The sequence below is a fragment of the Aspergillus steynii genome (assembly GCF_002849105.1).
Source record: "Aspergillus steynii IBT 23096 chromosome Unknown P170scaffold_1, whole genome shotgun sequence".
Classification (NCBI taxonomy): Eukaryota; Fungi; Ascomycota; class Eurotiomycetes; order Eurotiales; family Aspergillaceae; genus Aspergillus; species Aspergillus steynii.
Genome location: NW_020194398.1, coordinates 4,910,256 through 4,922,838, shown reverse-complemented (window position 1 = coordinate 4,922,838; position 12,583 = coordinate 4,910,256). Strand labels below are relative to the sequence as shown.

General features: G+C 51.8%; 5 protein-coding genes across 5 annotated transcripts; 3 read left to right on the top strand and 2 right to left on the bottom strand.

Moving 5' to 3' along the window:
• Nucleotides 1-80: 80 nt before the first annotated feature.
• On the bottom strand, nucleotides 81-2,307 carry P170DRAFT_345165 (protein serine/threonine kinase activating protein nimO; the record flags this gene model as incomplete). The annotated part of the gene is made up of 3 exons (XM_024843501.1): nucleotides 81-197; nucleotides 251-1,624; nucleotides 1,789-2,307. 3 exons carry the CDS (start codon nucleotides 2,305-2,307, stop codon nucleotides 81-83), a joined length of 2,010 nt encoding a protein of 669 aa, XP_024710610.1.
• Nucleotides 2,308-2,927: 620 nt separating this feature from the next.
• On the bottom strand, nucleotides 2,928-5,041 carry P170DRAFT_399349 (aminopeptidase P family protein). Its single transcript, XM_024846277.1, has 7 exons — nucleotides 4,797-5,041; nucleotides 4,562-4,726; nucleotides 4,469-4,501; nucleotides 4,283-4,410; nucleotides 3,415-4,226; nucleotides 3,235-3,361; nucleotides 2,928-3,160 (listed from the first exon to the last, which is right to left on the bottom strand). Exons 1-7 carry the CDS (start codon nucleotides 5,002-5,004, stop codon nucleotides 3,131-3,133), a joined length of 1,503 nt encoding a protein of 500 aa, XP_024710609.1. The 5' UTR covers nucleotides 5,005-5,041; the 3' UTR covers nucleotides 2,928-3,130.
• A 361-nt stretch (nucleotides 5,042-5,402) lies between these two features.
• P170DRAFT_461209 (pyridoxamine 5'-phosphate oxidase family protein) lies at nucleotides 5,403-6,307 on the top strand (the record flags this gene model as incomplete). Its single annotated transcript, XM_024852011.1, has 2 exons — nucleotides 5,403-5,469; nucleotides 5,525-6,307. 2 exons carry the CDS (start codon nucleotides 5,406-5,408, stop codon nucleotides 6,256-6,258), a joined length of 798 nt encoding a protein of 265 aa, XP_024710608.1. The 3' UTR covers nucleotides 6,259-6,307.
• A 340-nt stretch (nucleotides 6,308-6,647) lies between these two features.
• Nucleotides 6,648-7,923, top strand: P170DRAFT_374962 (SIR2 family NAD-dependent protein deacylase). The gene is made up of 2 exons (XM_024845303.1): nucleotides 6,648-7,177; nucleotides 7,237-7,923. The coding sequence occupies exons 1-2, from the start codon at nucleotides 6,847-6,849 to the stop codon at nucleotides 7,863-7,865; spliced, it is 960 nt and encodes a 319-aa protein (XP_024710607.1). The 5' UTR covers nucleotides 6,648-6,846; the 3' UTR covers nucleotides 7,866-7,923.
• Nucleotides 7,924-8,095: 172 nt separating this feature from the next.
• Nucleotides 8,096-12,193, top strand: P170DRAFT_452733 (putative SNF2 family helicase/ATPase). Its single transcript, XM_024851296.1, has 3 exons — nucleotides 8,096-8,170; nucleotides 8,256-11,502; nucleotides 11,568-12,193. Exons 2-3 carry the CDS (start codon nucleotides 8,494-8,496, stop codon nucleotides 11,985-11,987), a joined length of 3,429 nt encoding a protein of 1,142 aa, XP_024710606.1. The 5' UTR covers nucleotides 8,096-8,170; nucleotides 8,256-8,493; the 3' UTR covers nucleotides 11,988-12,193.
• Nucleotides 12,194-12,583: the final 390 nt, after the last annotated feature.

Sequence of the window (12,583 nt, the reverse complement as noted above, 5' to 3'; positions counted from 1 at the left end):
TGTGTATGCCAGATTTCGTTGGTTGCTTTTTTTTTTATTTCTTTTTTCTTGTTCGGCATTTTGGATTCTGCAAGGATGACCTAAACATAATCGTATTCTTCCTTTAGGGGTCGCTGGAGCTGGAAGAGGAGCGAGTCAAGCTCGGCCCAATTCGACGTGTTCAATGCGAATTTGCGGTGTTTTCTTGTCAACACGTGCTAGATTCATCTATTAGCGATTGCTTCCCTCGCGTCAGCAGGAAAACACTCACCTCTTCAAAGTCATCGAACTTATCCCGGCAGTTTTCACAGTACCCCGGCTTAGGATCCCGCCGTCTTTCCTTTTTCTTCTGGCTGCTATTTCTTCGAAGGCTTGGTCGGTGCTTGGCATTGCCATTGCCTTCTGACTGCGTGGTTTCCTCTTCAGCATGTCCAGGCTTTTCCGGTGCATTTGGCGGGCCGTGTCGGCTGGCCTGACTCTTTGCTGTTTTCATCGCTGCAGAAGGGTCCACGGGATGGTGAGATGATGGTCCCGTACCAGCGGAAAATCCCCCGTTGCTCTTTTCGAGAACCTTTCTCTTCAGCTCGTGGACCTCCTTGCTCACGCCAGCCTTCGCACCGGGCGCACCGGCAGTCGAGGATACCATTTGGGATCGGATAGCAGAGGTGATATTCGAGGGCTGCACACCCGACGCAGCGGGTTCCCGGCCAAGGTAAAAGGGCCCGTTCCGCTTCATCTGAGGCGGAACGAAGCTTTCCGAGCTTTTCTTTGGCGACAGCGGCCTCGTCGGTTGCATTTCCTGCATCTCGGGTTGCTTCGGCTGGGATATAGCGCCTTCAGGTTCATCTCTGGGGCTGGTCTCTCGGTCAGCTTCAAGATCCACTGCCTTCCCTGCAGGGTCTGCAGGCGCCTTGGGCTTGAGATCGTGAGTGGTTTGAACGGGTGCAGGTTTAGAGAATGCCTTCTTTTCCCGCTCTTTCTGGCGCGCCCGTTGCCGTTCCGTTTCTTTCTTCGTAGGGGCTTCCTCAACAAAAGGACATTTCCCTAATGGTGCACTGCGGAATTGTGGCCAGACACCGTCTTGTCGCCTTGCCACTTTGGGGTATTCGCGAACCATAACAGGCCGGGTCTTCTCATCCATGTCGTGGATGTAGACAAACGGACCTTTGAACATGACCAAATCTTTCAGGACCGATAAAGGATTGCGATCGGAAGAGCCACTCATGAGTTCGTTTTGAAGAACTTGCGAAAGGTCGGCGTCTCCCCTGGTTTTAGAATGACCACCGGCGTTGGCATTGCGGGTTGAATGACCACTGTGGCCCCCGATTTCACCGTCGTTGATCGTGGCGATCATCCGCTGAAGTTTCTCGATAGCCCATATCTTCATTCCCATTTGGCGGGCCCGGTGCAAAACATCCATACTAGTCGGCTCACGTCGCGCGTCATTCTTCGTTGACATATGTAGGTGCGGGTCGGCATTTTTCTCGAGCAAGGAGGGGTTGACCGTCTGCAAAGAACCGTCTGCAGCCGTCTGGTCCACGGATTCCGTCGTCAATTCTGCCGGGCTTGCGGTTTCATTTTCAGGAGGGATAGGACGAGAGGTAACAACGTGGGTTACTAAACGTGAGAAAAATTTCTCTTCGCGCTAAGGTGAATTGTTAGCGACGTGCTTCTGAGAGTTCTTACACCACGCGTCGGTGTAAATAATTCAAGACAAAAAGTTGTGGCTAAAATCAATTGCATGACTCCCGTTCGAATCATGGAAATGTCAAGGGGTGAAGCCAAAAGAAATGAATCGGATGCACTTACAGCACCCAATGCAATGACCTGTCTCGAACATTTGCTACGCAGATCTTCCGGGATACTGTCGAAGTAGAAGACGAATTGCGGGAAGGCCTTTCGATAATGTCTCTGCCACTGCCGGATGGTATCAATGGTCTCCGCGGACGGTTTCTCGTGCCTCTGCGCTCGACTCTGGGGTTGTCTCTCCTTGTCCCTGGCAGCGACCAGTTTCCTCTCGAATGCACTTGGCTGACCGTGGTTCGTTCGCCGCGTAAATAGCTGCTTGGAGTCGGTATTCTGGTAGGCGGAGGATCTGGACCGGGTCGGGGAACGGCCGTCGACGTCGGGACCGTCGACTACCTGCTTCTTGGGAGGTGGCTGGCCGTAAGGGATTTCAACAGGGCCATTTCCCGGGCGAGGTCGTTTGGCAGGCACGAGGCCCACCCGGTGAGGGGAGTTGGTAGCATTCGGCACGTTGGCGAGTGGACGGCGAGTCGACATGTTAAACGAGGCTTGCGGTGAAGGGGGTATGAATACTGCTGCCATATGGTAACAATACACCAGGCGTAAATAAGGAGATGAAGCAGCTAGGTCGGAGAGGCCTGTTCAAAAGAGAGGCGCTGCAGGCCGAGCACGCGAAGAAATACACGTCTCGAGGGCTTGCTCGATCAGAAAAGGGCCATTGTTCAGGCGATCCAGAGTCATGGAGGTAGGGAGCGTAGGAGGGTCAAGAAGAGGGGGGAGGGGGGGGAGAAGTCCTCTTGCCCAGGGAGGAGAGAGCACTGTCCAGTTGAGAGAAACCCGGGCGTGGAGAGTCAAGGAGAGTAGCCGTGGCTGCGTCGGGGGTGGGAGTGGGAGAGGAAGAGAGAGCGAGCGCAGAGAAGGAAGTAAAGCGTGTCGGCGAGTGGAGACGGTCTGGTATGGTTTGGTTCCGTTTGGTTTGTTTTGGCCGCGGGATGTGCGCCTTGACAACGGGGCATCAACCCACCGCGAACCTCTGGCAGGTATGAAGGTTGGGACATTCCTGGTCTGATTTCCCCCTCAGCGCGCTGTTCTTTGTGCTACTGGTTCTCTCTTATTTTCTCGCAGTGGGGAATCCCCATGGAACCCGGGAAAGCCCCGGATTCTTGCGCGTCGCTGGTGCTTGTATCCATGTATGAGTATGTGTATGTAAGAAAACGGGTGACAACACCGCTTAGGGTTTGTTTGTTTTCTGCAACGAACAATAACAATAACAACAATAACATCCACCAGAGGCGTGTCATGTCCACTCGGCGCTCCGTCCGCGCCCTCCCAAGTCATCAATACGTTGGCTAATATACATCCATGTACAAAGGGTATCTTGCTGCTACTCTGAAGTTTCCCGATCCTAATCCCGCAGTGCCTCGATGTCGTCGACCTGGAAAATGACGTATTGTCAGTCGGCAAAGGACGCTAATGCACGCAAGACTTCCAGCTGGAAAGCAAACTTACCTCTTTGACGGCTTCGGTGGTCAGCACGATGGGGCTGTCATCGCCGACGCAGACGCTGTCCTCAATGCGAATCCCGATTCCTCGAAACTTCTCCGGCCACCGCTCGTCGTCGGGCACATAGACACCACTAGCACAGGTTAGTAAAAATTACCCAACCAGATCGAACGGAGAGACGCCTACGGTTCCACGGTGATGCATTGGCCTGCCTTCAAATTGTACCCTCTGGGGTATCCGGGGCAGTCGTGCACGTCCAGTCCAATATAATGGCCAAGATGGTGAGGGAAGAGAGTTCCCATGGCGTTTCCGGAGACGTCAAAGCCCAGCTGCTGCAGTTGGTCTTTCAGGCCATTCTCGGCGACGGTGTGAAGTCGGTCCAGGGAGAGATTTGCGTCCTCTCGACAGAGCGAGACACAGTTGCGGTGCACATTCAACACCGCATTGTACAGGTCACGCTGAGGATCCGTGAACTTGCCATTGACAGGCCATGTTCTGGTGATGTCGGAAATGTAGGTGCCCCCTTCTCCTCCTCCGTCCACCAGGACCATATCGCCGTCTTTCAGGACGTCATCATTTCTCGTGTAGTGGATGCTCAAAGCGTTGGAGCCGCCCGCGACAACGGGGACGAAAGCGCTGTTGTCACAGCCGTTGATTTTGAAGTTGTATTCCAAAAAGGATGTGAGGTCCTTCTCCTTGGTGAATGTGTGTCTCATGGATTCGGTGAACGCTCTTCCGGAAGCTTGTCCCACTGCCCGCATTTGCACAACTTCGTCCTCGCTTTTGAAGACTCTCGTCTCGTTGAGAATCGGGCGCAAGGGCTTGACTTTCCGATAGTCAACAATTTTTTTAAGCTGCTCGGATGCACCCGTAGGCCCGTATAGATAACGATGTAGGGAGGATCGGCCAGGGTTGAAAGCGGGGATATCGGTATAGATCTCTGTAGCGTCCGAGATAATGCGTGGGAGCAACTCTCCGATGCGCTCTATATCACCGGTCTTGGAATTCCAGATTAGCGAGGCTTGGATACAGGGAGAGCACCATCACGTTTTACCTCATCGGCGTTGAAAACGTCAGTTGCAGCCTGCGTCCCAGACCGAGCTCCATCCCAAAGCTCGGCCTTCGCGTCTTTCTCCCGGACATACAGGTGGAAAAGATGGTTGTCGCCAGAACCGTCGTTTGCTGCAGCCTGGTCAGCGTTGTCGGATTGATGTTTGAACTGTCCTATGTAAAGACCCACCGATAATCGCCAGCGCATTCGGTTCGTTGAATCCTGTTTCCAACGAAGTCAATCAACCATACGTTCCCCCTTCCTTTGGCTATGAACACCGACCGGTTAGATAGAAGAAGTTGGAGTCTTGTCGGTACTCATTGAAGATGCCCGACGCGCGATATGTGACCTCCGACGCAGCTAGCACGGCAATCGAGTATTTGGGGAGCTTGTTCGCAAGGCGTGATCGACGATGGGCGTATTCGAGAGCCGTAATCCCAGGCGTTACTTTTGTTCTCAGTCAATATCACCATGTCCCGTTATGTCAGGGCGCGATACACATCGAAGGAATACACACATTCTCCGGGGTTCAGCAAATGGGGATGTGTCTCGTGTAATGGTTGGCCGAACTTAAGCTCCGCGGCGGAGATAGACGAAGCGTAGGAACGGCGAAGGGCGGGGAGTTGATGAGAGACCAGGCGATTCGACGTTGACCGGGGGATCCATGGAGTGGAGCGGCGAAGGCAACGAGGCCATTGGCGAGCGAATAACCTGCATGTCGACATGCTTACTCCGTACTATCGTGGGCTTTCACGTTGGGAGGTGGACGTCAGGTTCAATTGGAAGAAAGCAGCAGCTCCCGAGCCACGGGAATCCGCACGGGCCTTGCTGCCTCAGGCTGCCACCCCGGGTCGGTGCCCGCGGCCAATCAGAGTCACGGGGTTTGCGATGCGCCGCATGGAGCAAGTCCATGCGGTGTCCATCATTGGCCTCGTCTCTACTCATTCCATGCTTATCTCGGCGTTGAAAGGATCCAACGTAGACTCCAGGTTGCGTCAAAATCGGCCGAGATTCTCTCAGATGGACTCATGACTCACCCTCACAGTATAAGAAGTAGACCAGGTCCCTGCCCCAGGACTGGACATCCGTCAAAGCCACGGCATCCGCAAAGGTTCCAGCATACACTATGGGCCGCACATTGACCTACCCAAAGAAGTCTGCAAACACCGTCAACCGCTATAAGCATAGAGGTATGTCCAGATTCCTCGCTTTGAAGAAGGCAAAAGGAACTCAGTGTCCATGCAGCGACGTATGACTTGGGAGCAATCCATTCCATTGTCAACTCAACCCAGGTTCTCCATGTATCCTTCAACCCCGGTCCGGAGGACCCCTTTCCAGCTATCATCCCCATGATCGGGCAGATGGGATCGTTCGATTATCCGTCCGCAGATATAAATGAGCCGTTGGATTGCTATCTCCACGGCTATGTCAGCTCGCGGATCATGAATCTTGCCCGAGATTCCCAGAAAGGACTGCCGATCTGCGTGGCTGCCAGCAAAGTTGACGGACTGGTCCTGTCCCTGACACCCAACTCGCACAGTTACAACTATCGGTCCGCTATCCTCCATGGATATGCAAGTGTTGTCACCGACGAAGCCGAGAAACTTTGGGCAATGGAGCTGATCACCAATTCGGTGGTCCCAGACCGCTGGAATCATTCACGAGTGCCCCCAGACCGTGCCGAGATGTCCTCGACCGTCATTCTCAGAGTCAAGGTGGTTGACGGAAGTGGCAAGATCCGTGACGGAGGGGTTTCGGATGAGAAGAAGGACTATGCTGACGACGAGGTCACCAATCGCGTGTGGACGGGAGTGGTACCTGTCTGGGAGACGTTCGGTACTCCTATCCCAAGTTCTGGTAACAAGGTTGCCGAAGTACCCGACCACATCACTGGCTTTGTTACCAGTAGGAATGATCAAAACCGCAGTTATGCCCATGAAGCAGTCGGAGTGACTCTTCCCAAGGAAGAGCAGCATTAGTTTAGTGACTATTTCACTGTATTTTCAATGGCCTGTATGCTTTTCCTGCGCTCAGTACTATATTAATGTTCATGAAATCTGTTTAATGTCCAAGGTTTACTTGACAAAATTGAGAATTCTTTTGGTGCAATACTCTTAGTTTGGTTGATGTAACTCGGGTACTGGCTCCGACCTCCCCGAACTATATATACTAACGGCGCTGTAGTGGGCGGAGAAGCACACGGGGAGAAATAAAAACAAAAATAAAAATCTGTGTTGTAAAAAATAAAGATCAAACTAAATGCTATAATAACTCTAATCTTGTGTGACAAGCTTCCGACCGGTCCATCTTAACTTACCCCCAAGGGAACTGTCAAGATGCAAACCCCACGTCATCGCTGGGTAAACTTAGCGCGTCCCCGAGTTTCTGCAACATCATCCCCGACAACCGTTTAGCTTCCAGAAAAGCACATCCAGTTGAGCCGCATCTGTAGATTGTGTATCCCATTTTGTATAGCCTTTGCGGCTCATACCGTCTTGTCGTCAAGACTTTCTGGCACCTTCTACGTCCCCACCTGCAAGTAGCGGCACCATCAACCCTCCCTCGCCATGGCCTCGTCCGCCATTCCAGCCGCCGATCTCCGCTCATTTACGGAATACTTTAAAGGATGCAAACGCGTCCTCGCTCTCCTGGGCGCGGGGATCTCTGCATCGTCCGGTTTGCCGACTTTTCGGGGCGCCGGGGGGCTATGGAGATCCCACGATGCGACGGATCTCGCCACCCCCGAAGCCTTTGAGGCCAATCCAGATTTGGTGTGGCAGTTCTACAGCTATCGCAGACATATGGCATTGAAGGCGAAGCCGAATCCGGCTCATTTTGCGTTGGCGGAGCTAGCTAGGAAGAACAAGGACTTTATCACGTTAACCCAGAATGTTGATGGTAGGATAGGCCTGGCTCAGTTGTTTTGTCGAACTGATATGCTAATATTGGGACAATAGGTCTTTCACAGCGAGCCAATCATCCCTTGCAACAGCTGCATCTCCTTCATGGGTCTCTTTTCACGGTGAAATGCACCTCGTTCTACTGCAACTACTCTCGTGAGAATGATTTCACGGATCCCATTGTCCCGGCCTTGGAAATCCCCAAGGGAAACCCGGAATTCATCTCTTCCACCGAGGACAAAACCGGCGAAAGTGCTTCAAAATCTATGTCTGATTACCTAGGGAATGCAGAGGCACCGGAAGCCGACATATCTGACGAACGGGTACCGCTTCCTGCGCTAAGTCTGGATGTGCTTCCGCAGTGCCCCGCGTGTAAAGATGGCATTCTTCGGCCGGGGGTTGTTTGGTTTGGCGAGAGCTTACCCATGCATACGCTTGATATGGTGGATAGCTGGATGCGTTCGGGGCCGATTGATCTTATCCTGGTCGTTGGTACGAGTTCCCAAGTCTATCCCGCTGCGGGATACGTCGATAAAGCTCGCGATCGGGGCGCGAGAGTCGCAGTGGTCAACATGGATCGCAATGACATTGGGGCTTCGGGGTTGAAACAGGGGGACTGGTTCTTCCAGGGCGATGCAGGTACCATTGTTCCGGAGATGTTAAAGGATTTTATCGGGGAAATTTAGGGAAATGCAAGAAATTACGGTGGGAGTCGATGGTGAGGGTTATAAAAGTAACTTCCAGGGCAATATATTTTAATACGTTATTGTCAAATTCCGACGTATGAAATCGTGCGTTGATAATACTCCGTAGAAGGCGCGGGGCGGCGTTGCTGGGGCAAACCGCCCAAACAAACGAGCGATAGGCGCTATCGATAAAATGTGGGCTCTCACAACCTTTGCATCACCACCACTTCTTCCCCTCCACAATTTTCGACAGCCCACTACTCTTCAGAGGCAACCACTGCGGATTCTGAAATGGCATGACTCAGGTTAGTCCTATGTCTCCTATTGAGGTTTCGCAGCACTGCTATTTGAACGTTTGATAGAAACTAACCACGTTGCCCCTCATGCCAGATAGACGCGAAACTTTTTCTTAACCACGCTACATCGACAACAATATCCCCTAACTAATTCCTGAGACGGTTATATGAGTGGTCCACGAGTCTCTCTTTTAGGCAAAAATACTGGTGACGCACGATACTCGATTTTTGATATACTGTCTTTTCTCGAAACACACCAAAGATCTCTCCCCACTTAGACAGCAAACGCACCTCGACAATAACCGACAACAACAACAACCCTTCCATACAATATGGCCAAAGAAAGCGAAAACCCCCTCAACCCCATCACTCCTCGAAAGCCAAATGATGAGCCACGTCGGCAGGTTTCTCAGCATCCCGAATTTGGAAAACCCTCGCCAATAGGCCCGGCGCACCCTCATAACCAACGCTCCAACCACCTGTTCAATATACCCAAACCCAACAGGGCACGGCCTGAGCATCATAGACCCCAAGGCCAGCCTCAACCACGACCTCAATATCCCGTCCATCGACAGATTTCTACCCCAGGAGCTGCAGTATCCACTCCGAGACGGGGTGACGGGCTCGATCCCTTCAAGCACGTCCGACCTTCTGCTTACAATAATAACAAGTTCTCTCGCACTGCCAACAACGATGTCTTTCAGATTAAGCGCCCTGAAAATGTCACGTTCTCCACCCCTCGAGCCCCCAAGACGTTTTACACCTCCAATTCAGCCAAGCCTTCCGCAATGAAAATTACAAATGCCTCCAAGAACTTGCAGAACTTTGTGGATCTAACTGGCGAGGGTGGCTTTACTCCAAGCGCCCGCCCACGCAATGTAGGATTTGGCTCGACAGACAACTACGGTTATGTGGATGCAGCCAAGGCCAATGAGAACATCAAGGCGTTGCTAGAAGGGGCTTTCGAGGAAGACGAATCGAAGCCTTCAAAGTCAAAGAGCAGGAAGAAGAACAAAAGCAAGAAGAAGAGCAAAAAAGACAAGAAAGACAAAAAGAAGGACGACAAAGATGATAGTAAAGCCGAAAAGAAGGAGACTGCTGATATCGATGATCTGACTGCCCAACTGCAGGGAGTGTCTGTCGTGGAATCTAAAACCACGAATGATGATTCCGACAGCGATACTGACGGGGAGCAGCCTGGTACGAAGGCATCGACTGGAGAGATTGGCAACGAAAAGACTTCCGCCAAAGATGACGCCGAAAGTGGACAAGAAGATGAGAACGATGACGAAGAAGAGGAAGAAGAAGACGATGAAGACGATGGTACGGTGGAGGGTCTAAAAGTCAAGCTCCTGCCACATCAACGGGAAGGAGTAAATTGGATGCGGGACAAAGAAACCGGTCAGAGCAAAGCTAAAGGCGTTCTTCCTAAGGGTGGAATCCTGGCGGACGACATGGGTCTCGGAAAGACAGTTCAAGCTATTTCTCTCCTGCTCACCAATAGCAAGCGTGCGGATGGACGCAGACGACCCGTCAATCCTGATGATTCCGATGAGAGCGACGATGAAGATGGAGAGAACAGCTCAAAACTGCCGCCTGGTCTAAGCAAATCAACCCTGGTCGTTGCTCCCTTGGCTCTTATAAAGCAGTGGGAGGCAGAAATCAACGACAAGGTCGAAACATCGCATAGGCTTCGCGTGTGTGTCTACCACGGGAACACCAGAGCAAAGGCAACAGACAATCTCGAAGACTACGATGTAGTGATCACTACCTATGGCACCCTGACTTCCGAACATGGAGCCTCTGACAAGAGCAACAAGAAACCGAAATCGGGGCTCTTCTCTGTCTATTGGTACCGAATCATATTGGATGAGGCCCACACCATCAAAAATCGAAACGCAAAGGCAACCCAATCCGCCTATGCCCTTGATGCGGAATACCGGTGGTGCCTATCGGGAACCCCTATGCAAAACAACCTCGACGAGCTGCAGAGTCTAATCAAGTTCCTGCGCATCAAGCCGTTCAACGACCTGGCAGCCTGGAAGGACCAAATTACGAAACCTCTAGCCAATGGCCGGGGTGGTCTCGCGATTGAGCGTCTGCAGGTTTACCTGAAGGCATTCATGAAGCGACGGACTAAGGATGTTCTGAAACTCAATTCCAACCTCAAACCCGGCGAAGAGGGCGCAGGTGGAGAGGGAAAGAAGTCCTCCGGTTTCCAGATCACGAAACGAGAAGTCATTAAGGTTGCTGCCGAATTTATGCCCGGAGAGATGAACTTCTACAAGCGCCTCGAACAGCGAACGGAAAACAGCCTCGAGAAAATGATGGGCGAGAAAATGGACTACGCCGGTGCTTTAGTTTTGCTATTGCGCCTGCGGCAATCTTGCAACCATCCTGACCTGGTGAAAAGTGACCTGGCTAAGGACAAAGATGTTCTGTTGCAGAATGGATCATCGGGCAATCAGTCTGCGCCAGGAAAGCAGGATGACCTCGATAGCATGGCAGATCTCTTTGGAGCGCTCAGCGTGATGTCGAAGAAATGCGATGTCTGTCAGACGGACCTGAGCAAAGATGAGGCAGCAAGTGGTGCTAGTCGGTGCGGCGACTGTGAGACGGATCTTAAAAACACACTCTCGGACAACCGCAGTGGCAAGAAGAAGAAGAGCTCCCGCAAACTATCCATCGTCGATCTTACTGATTCACCATCGGCTAGTCGCTCAGAAGCCAAGATGGCTCGTGCTCAACGCAACCGAAGAATTGTCGTCGACAGTGACGATGAGGACGAGGATGAGGATGGAGAATGGATTGTCCCCGAAGGACAGCGTTCGACCCCCAAGCTTGGAAGGGCCGGAGGCTCAGACGATGAGGACGCGGAAGGAGGCGGCGAATGGCTTGTTTCAGATGAGTCGGATTCTGATGATGATGGACCGGAATCACCAACTGCCAACCGCATGAGCTCAAAAATCCAGCACCAAGAAAGCGACTCTGAGGAGGACATTTACCTGAACCCAGGAGATGACGAGAACCAAGTACTACCTTCGACAAAGATCAAACATTTGATGAAGATCCTCAATCGAGAGTCCGCTGATTTCAAGTTTATTGTCTTCTCTGTCTTTACTTCAATGCTTGACAAGATTGAGCCCTTCCTCAAGCGAGCTGGAATTGGATTCGCGCGATACGATGGTAGCATGCGCAACGATCTTCGAGAAGCCAGTCTCAACAAGCTCCGAAACAACAGCGGGACTCGAGTACTACTTTGCAGTCTGCGAGCCGGCGCACTGGGACTGAACCTGACTGCGGCGAGTCGAGTAGTAATTCTGGAACCGTTTTGGAACCCTGTAAGTGTTCGGGCCATCTCTTTTCGCTCGATTTTCAAACAGGTGCTAACATATCTACCCTGTAGTTCGTCGAAGAACAAGCCATTGACCGTGTTCACCGTCTCAACCAGACCCTCGATGTCAAGATTTACAAGATGATCATCAAGGACACTGTCGAAGAACGTATCATAGATCTCCAAGATCGCAAGCGAGAACTGGCCAATGTTACCATCGAAGGCAAGACTGCCGCTGCCAAGCTTACGATGAAGGATATGATGGCTCTCTTTGGTCGGGATGCAGAGGCACGGTACAACGGCGACCGGGACAATGTCGATCTGGCACAAAAGACCAGACTTTTGACGTCAGCGAGTGAAAGCAGTCATTCCGGATCTCAACATGGGGAACCTGGCTCGCAGGATTCGTATTCTGTGTCTCGCGACCGGAATCGACAGCCTGAAAAGCGCGCCCCTCGAACGGAGGATTCGGTTTACGGACGGCGTTGGTAAATTGCCGCGATGCCGGTGATGGGTTTGGAGTGATACTGGACAGGCGTACGAGAGTTAGCATGAAGCTTTATGGGGCATTGGAGATAGCAATTTGTTGATACCGGCGTTTGGCAGCCATGATCGGGTGGGATTTTCGGGTATGCATAGACATTTTTTGAACTTCAGGATATCTTGCAATTTTTACTTTCGGGTTTCAATAACACATGATTGCATGGCACGGCTATCATACGAAACAATGGTGCATTAAATAGTAAGACTGCTTGTATTCCTTGAGGGAGACGGTATTGGATGGATGGGGGCTTAAAGCAAGTCCGAGTCAAGCCTCAGATAGCTATTGTTCGTCGATCAAGAAGAAATCCCTTTCGCAAAACTAACTTTGACCAGGGCCTCTAACATAGATAACTTACTATCTCTCCTCACTTGTCTTCCCCTGGTCTGTACAGTCTCAACCACTCGCGTACAAAGTCGTTCTCATTCCGTATTCTTCCTGGAAACGTTTTCCGAGAAAGCCTCCACATTGTATAGTCCTACCCCGTTTAGAAGTATTCCAATGATATGCAGGAGTGTTCGATCGATCTCGATCCTACTACGTCATC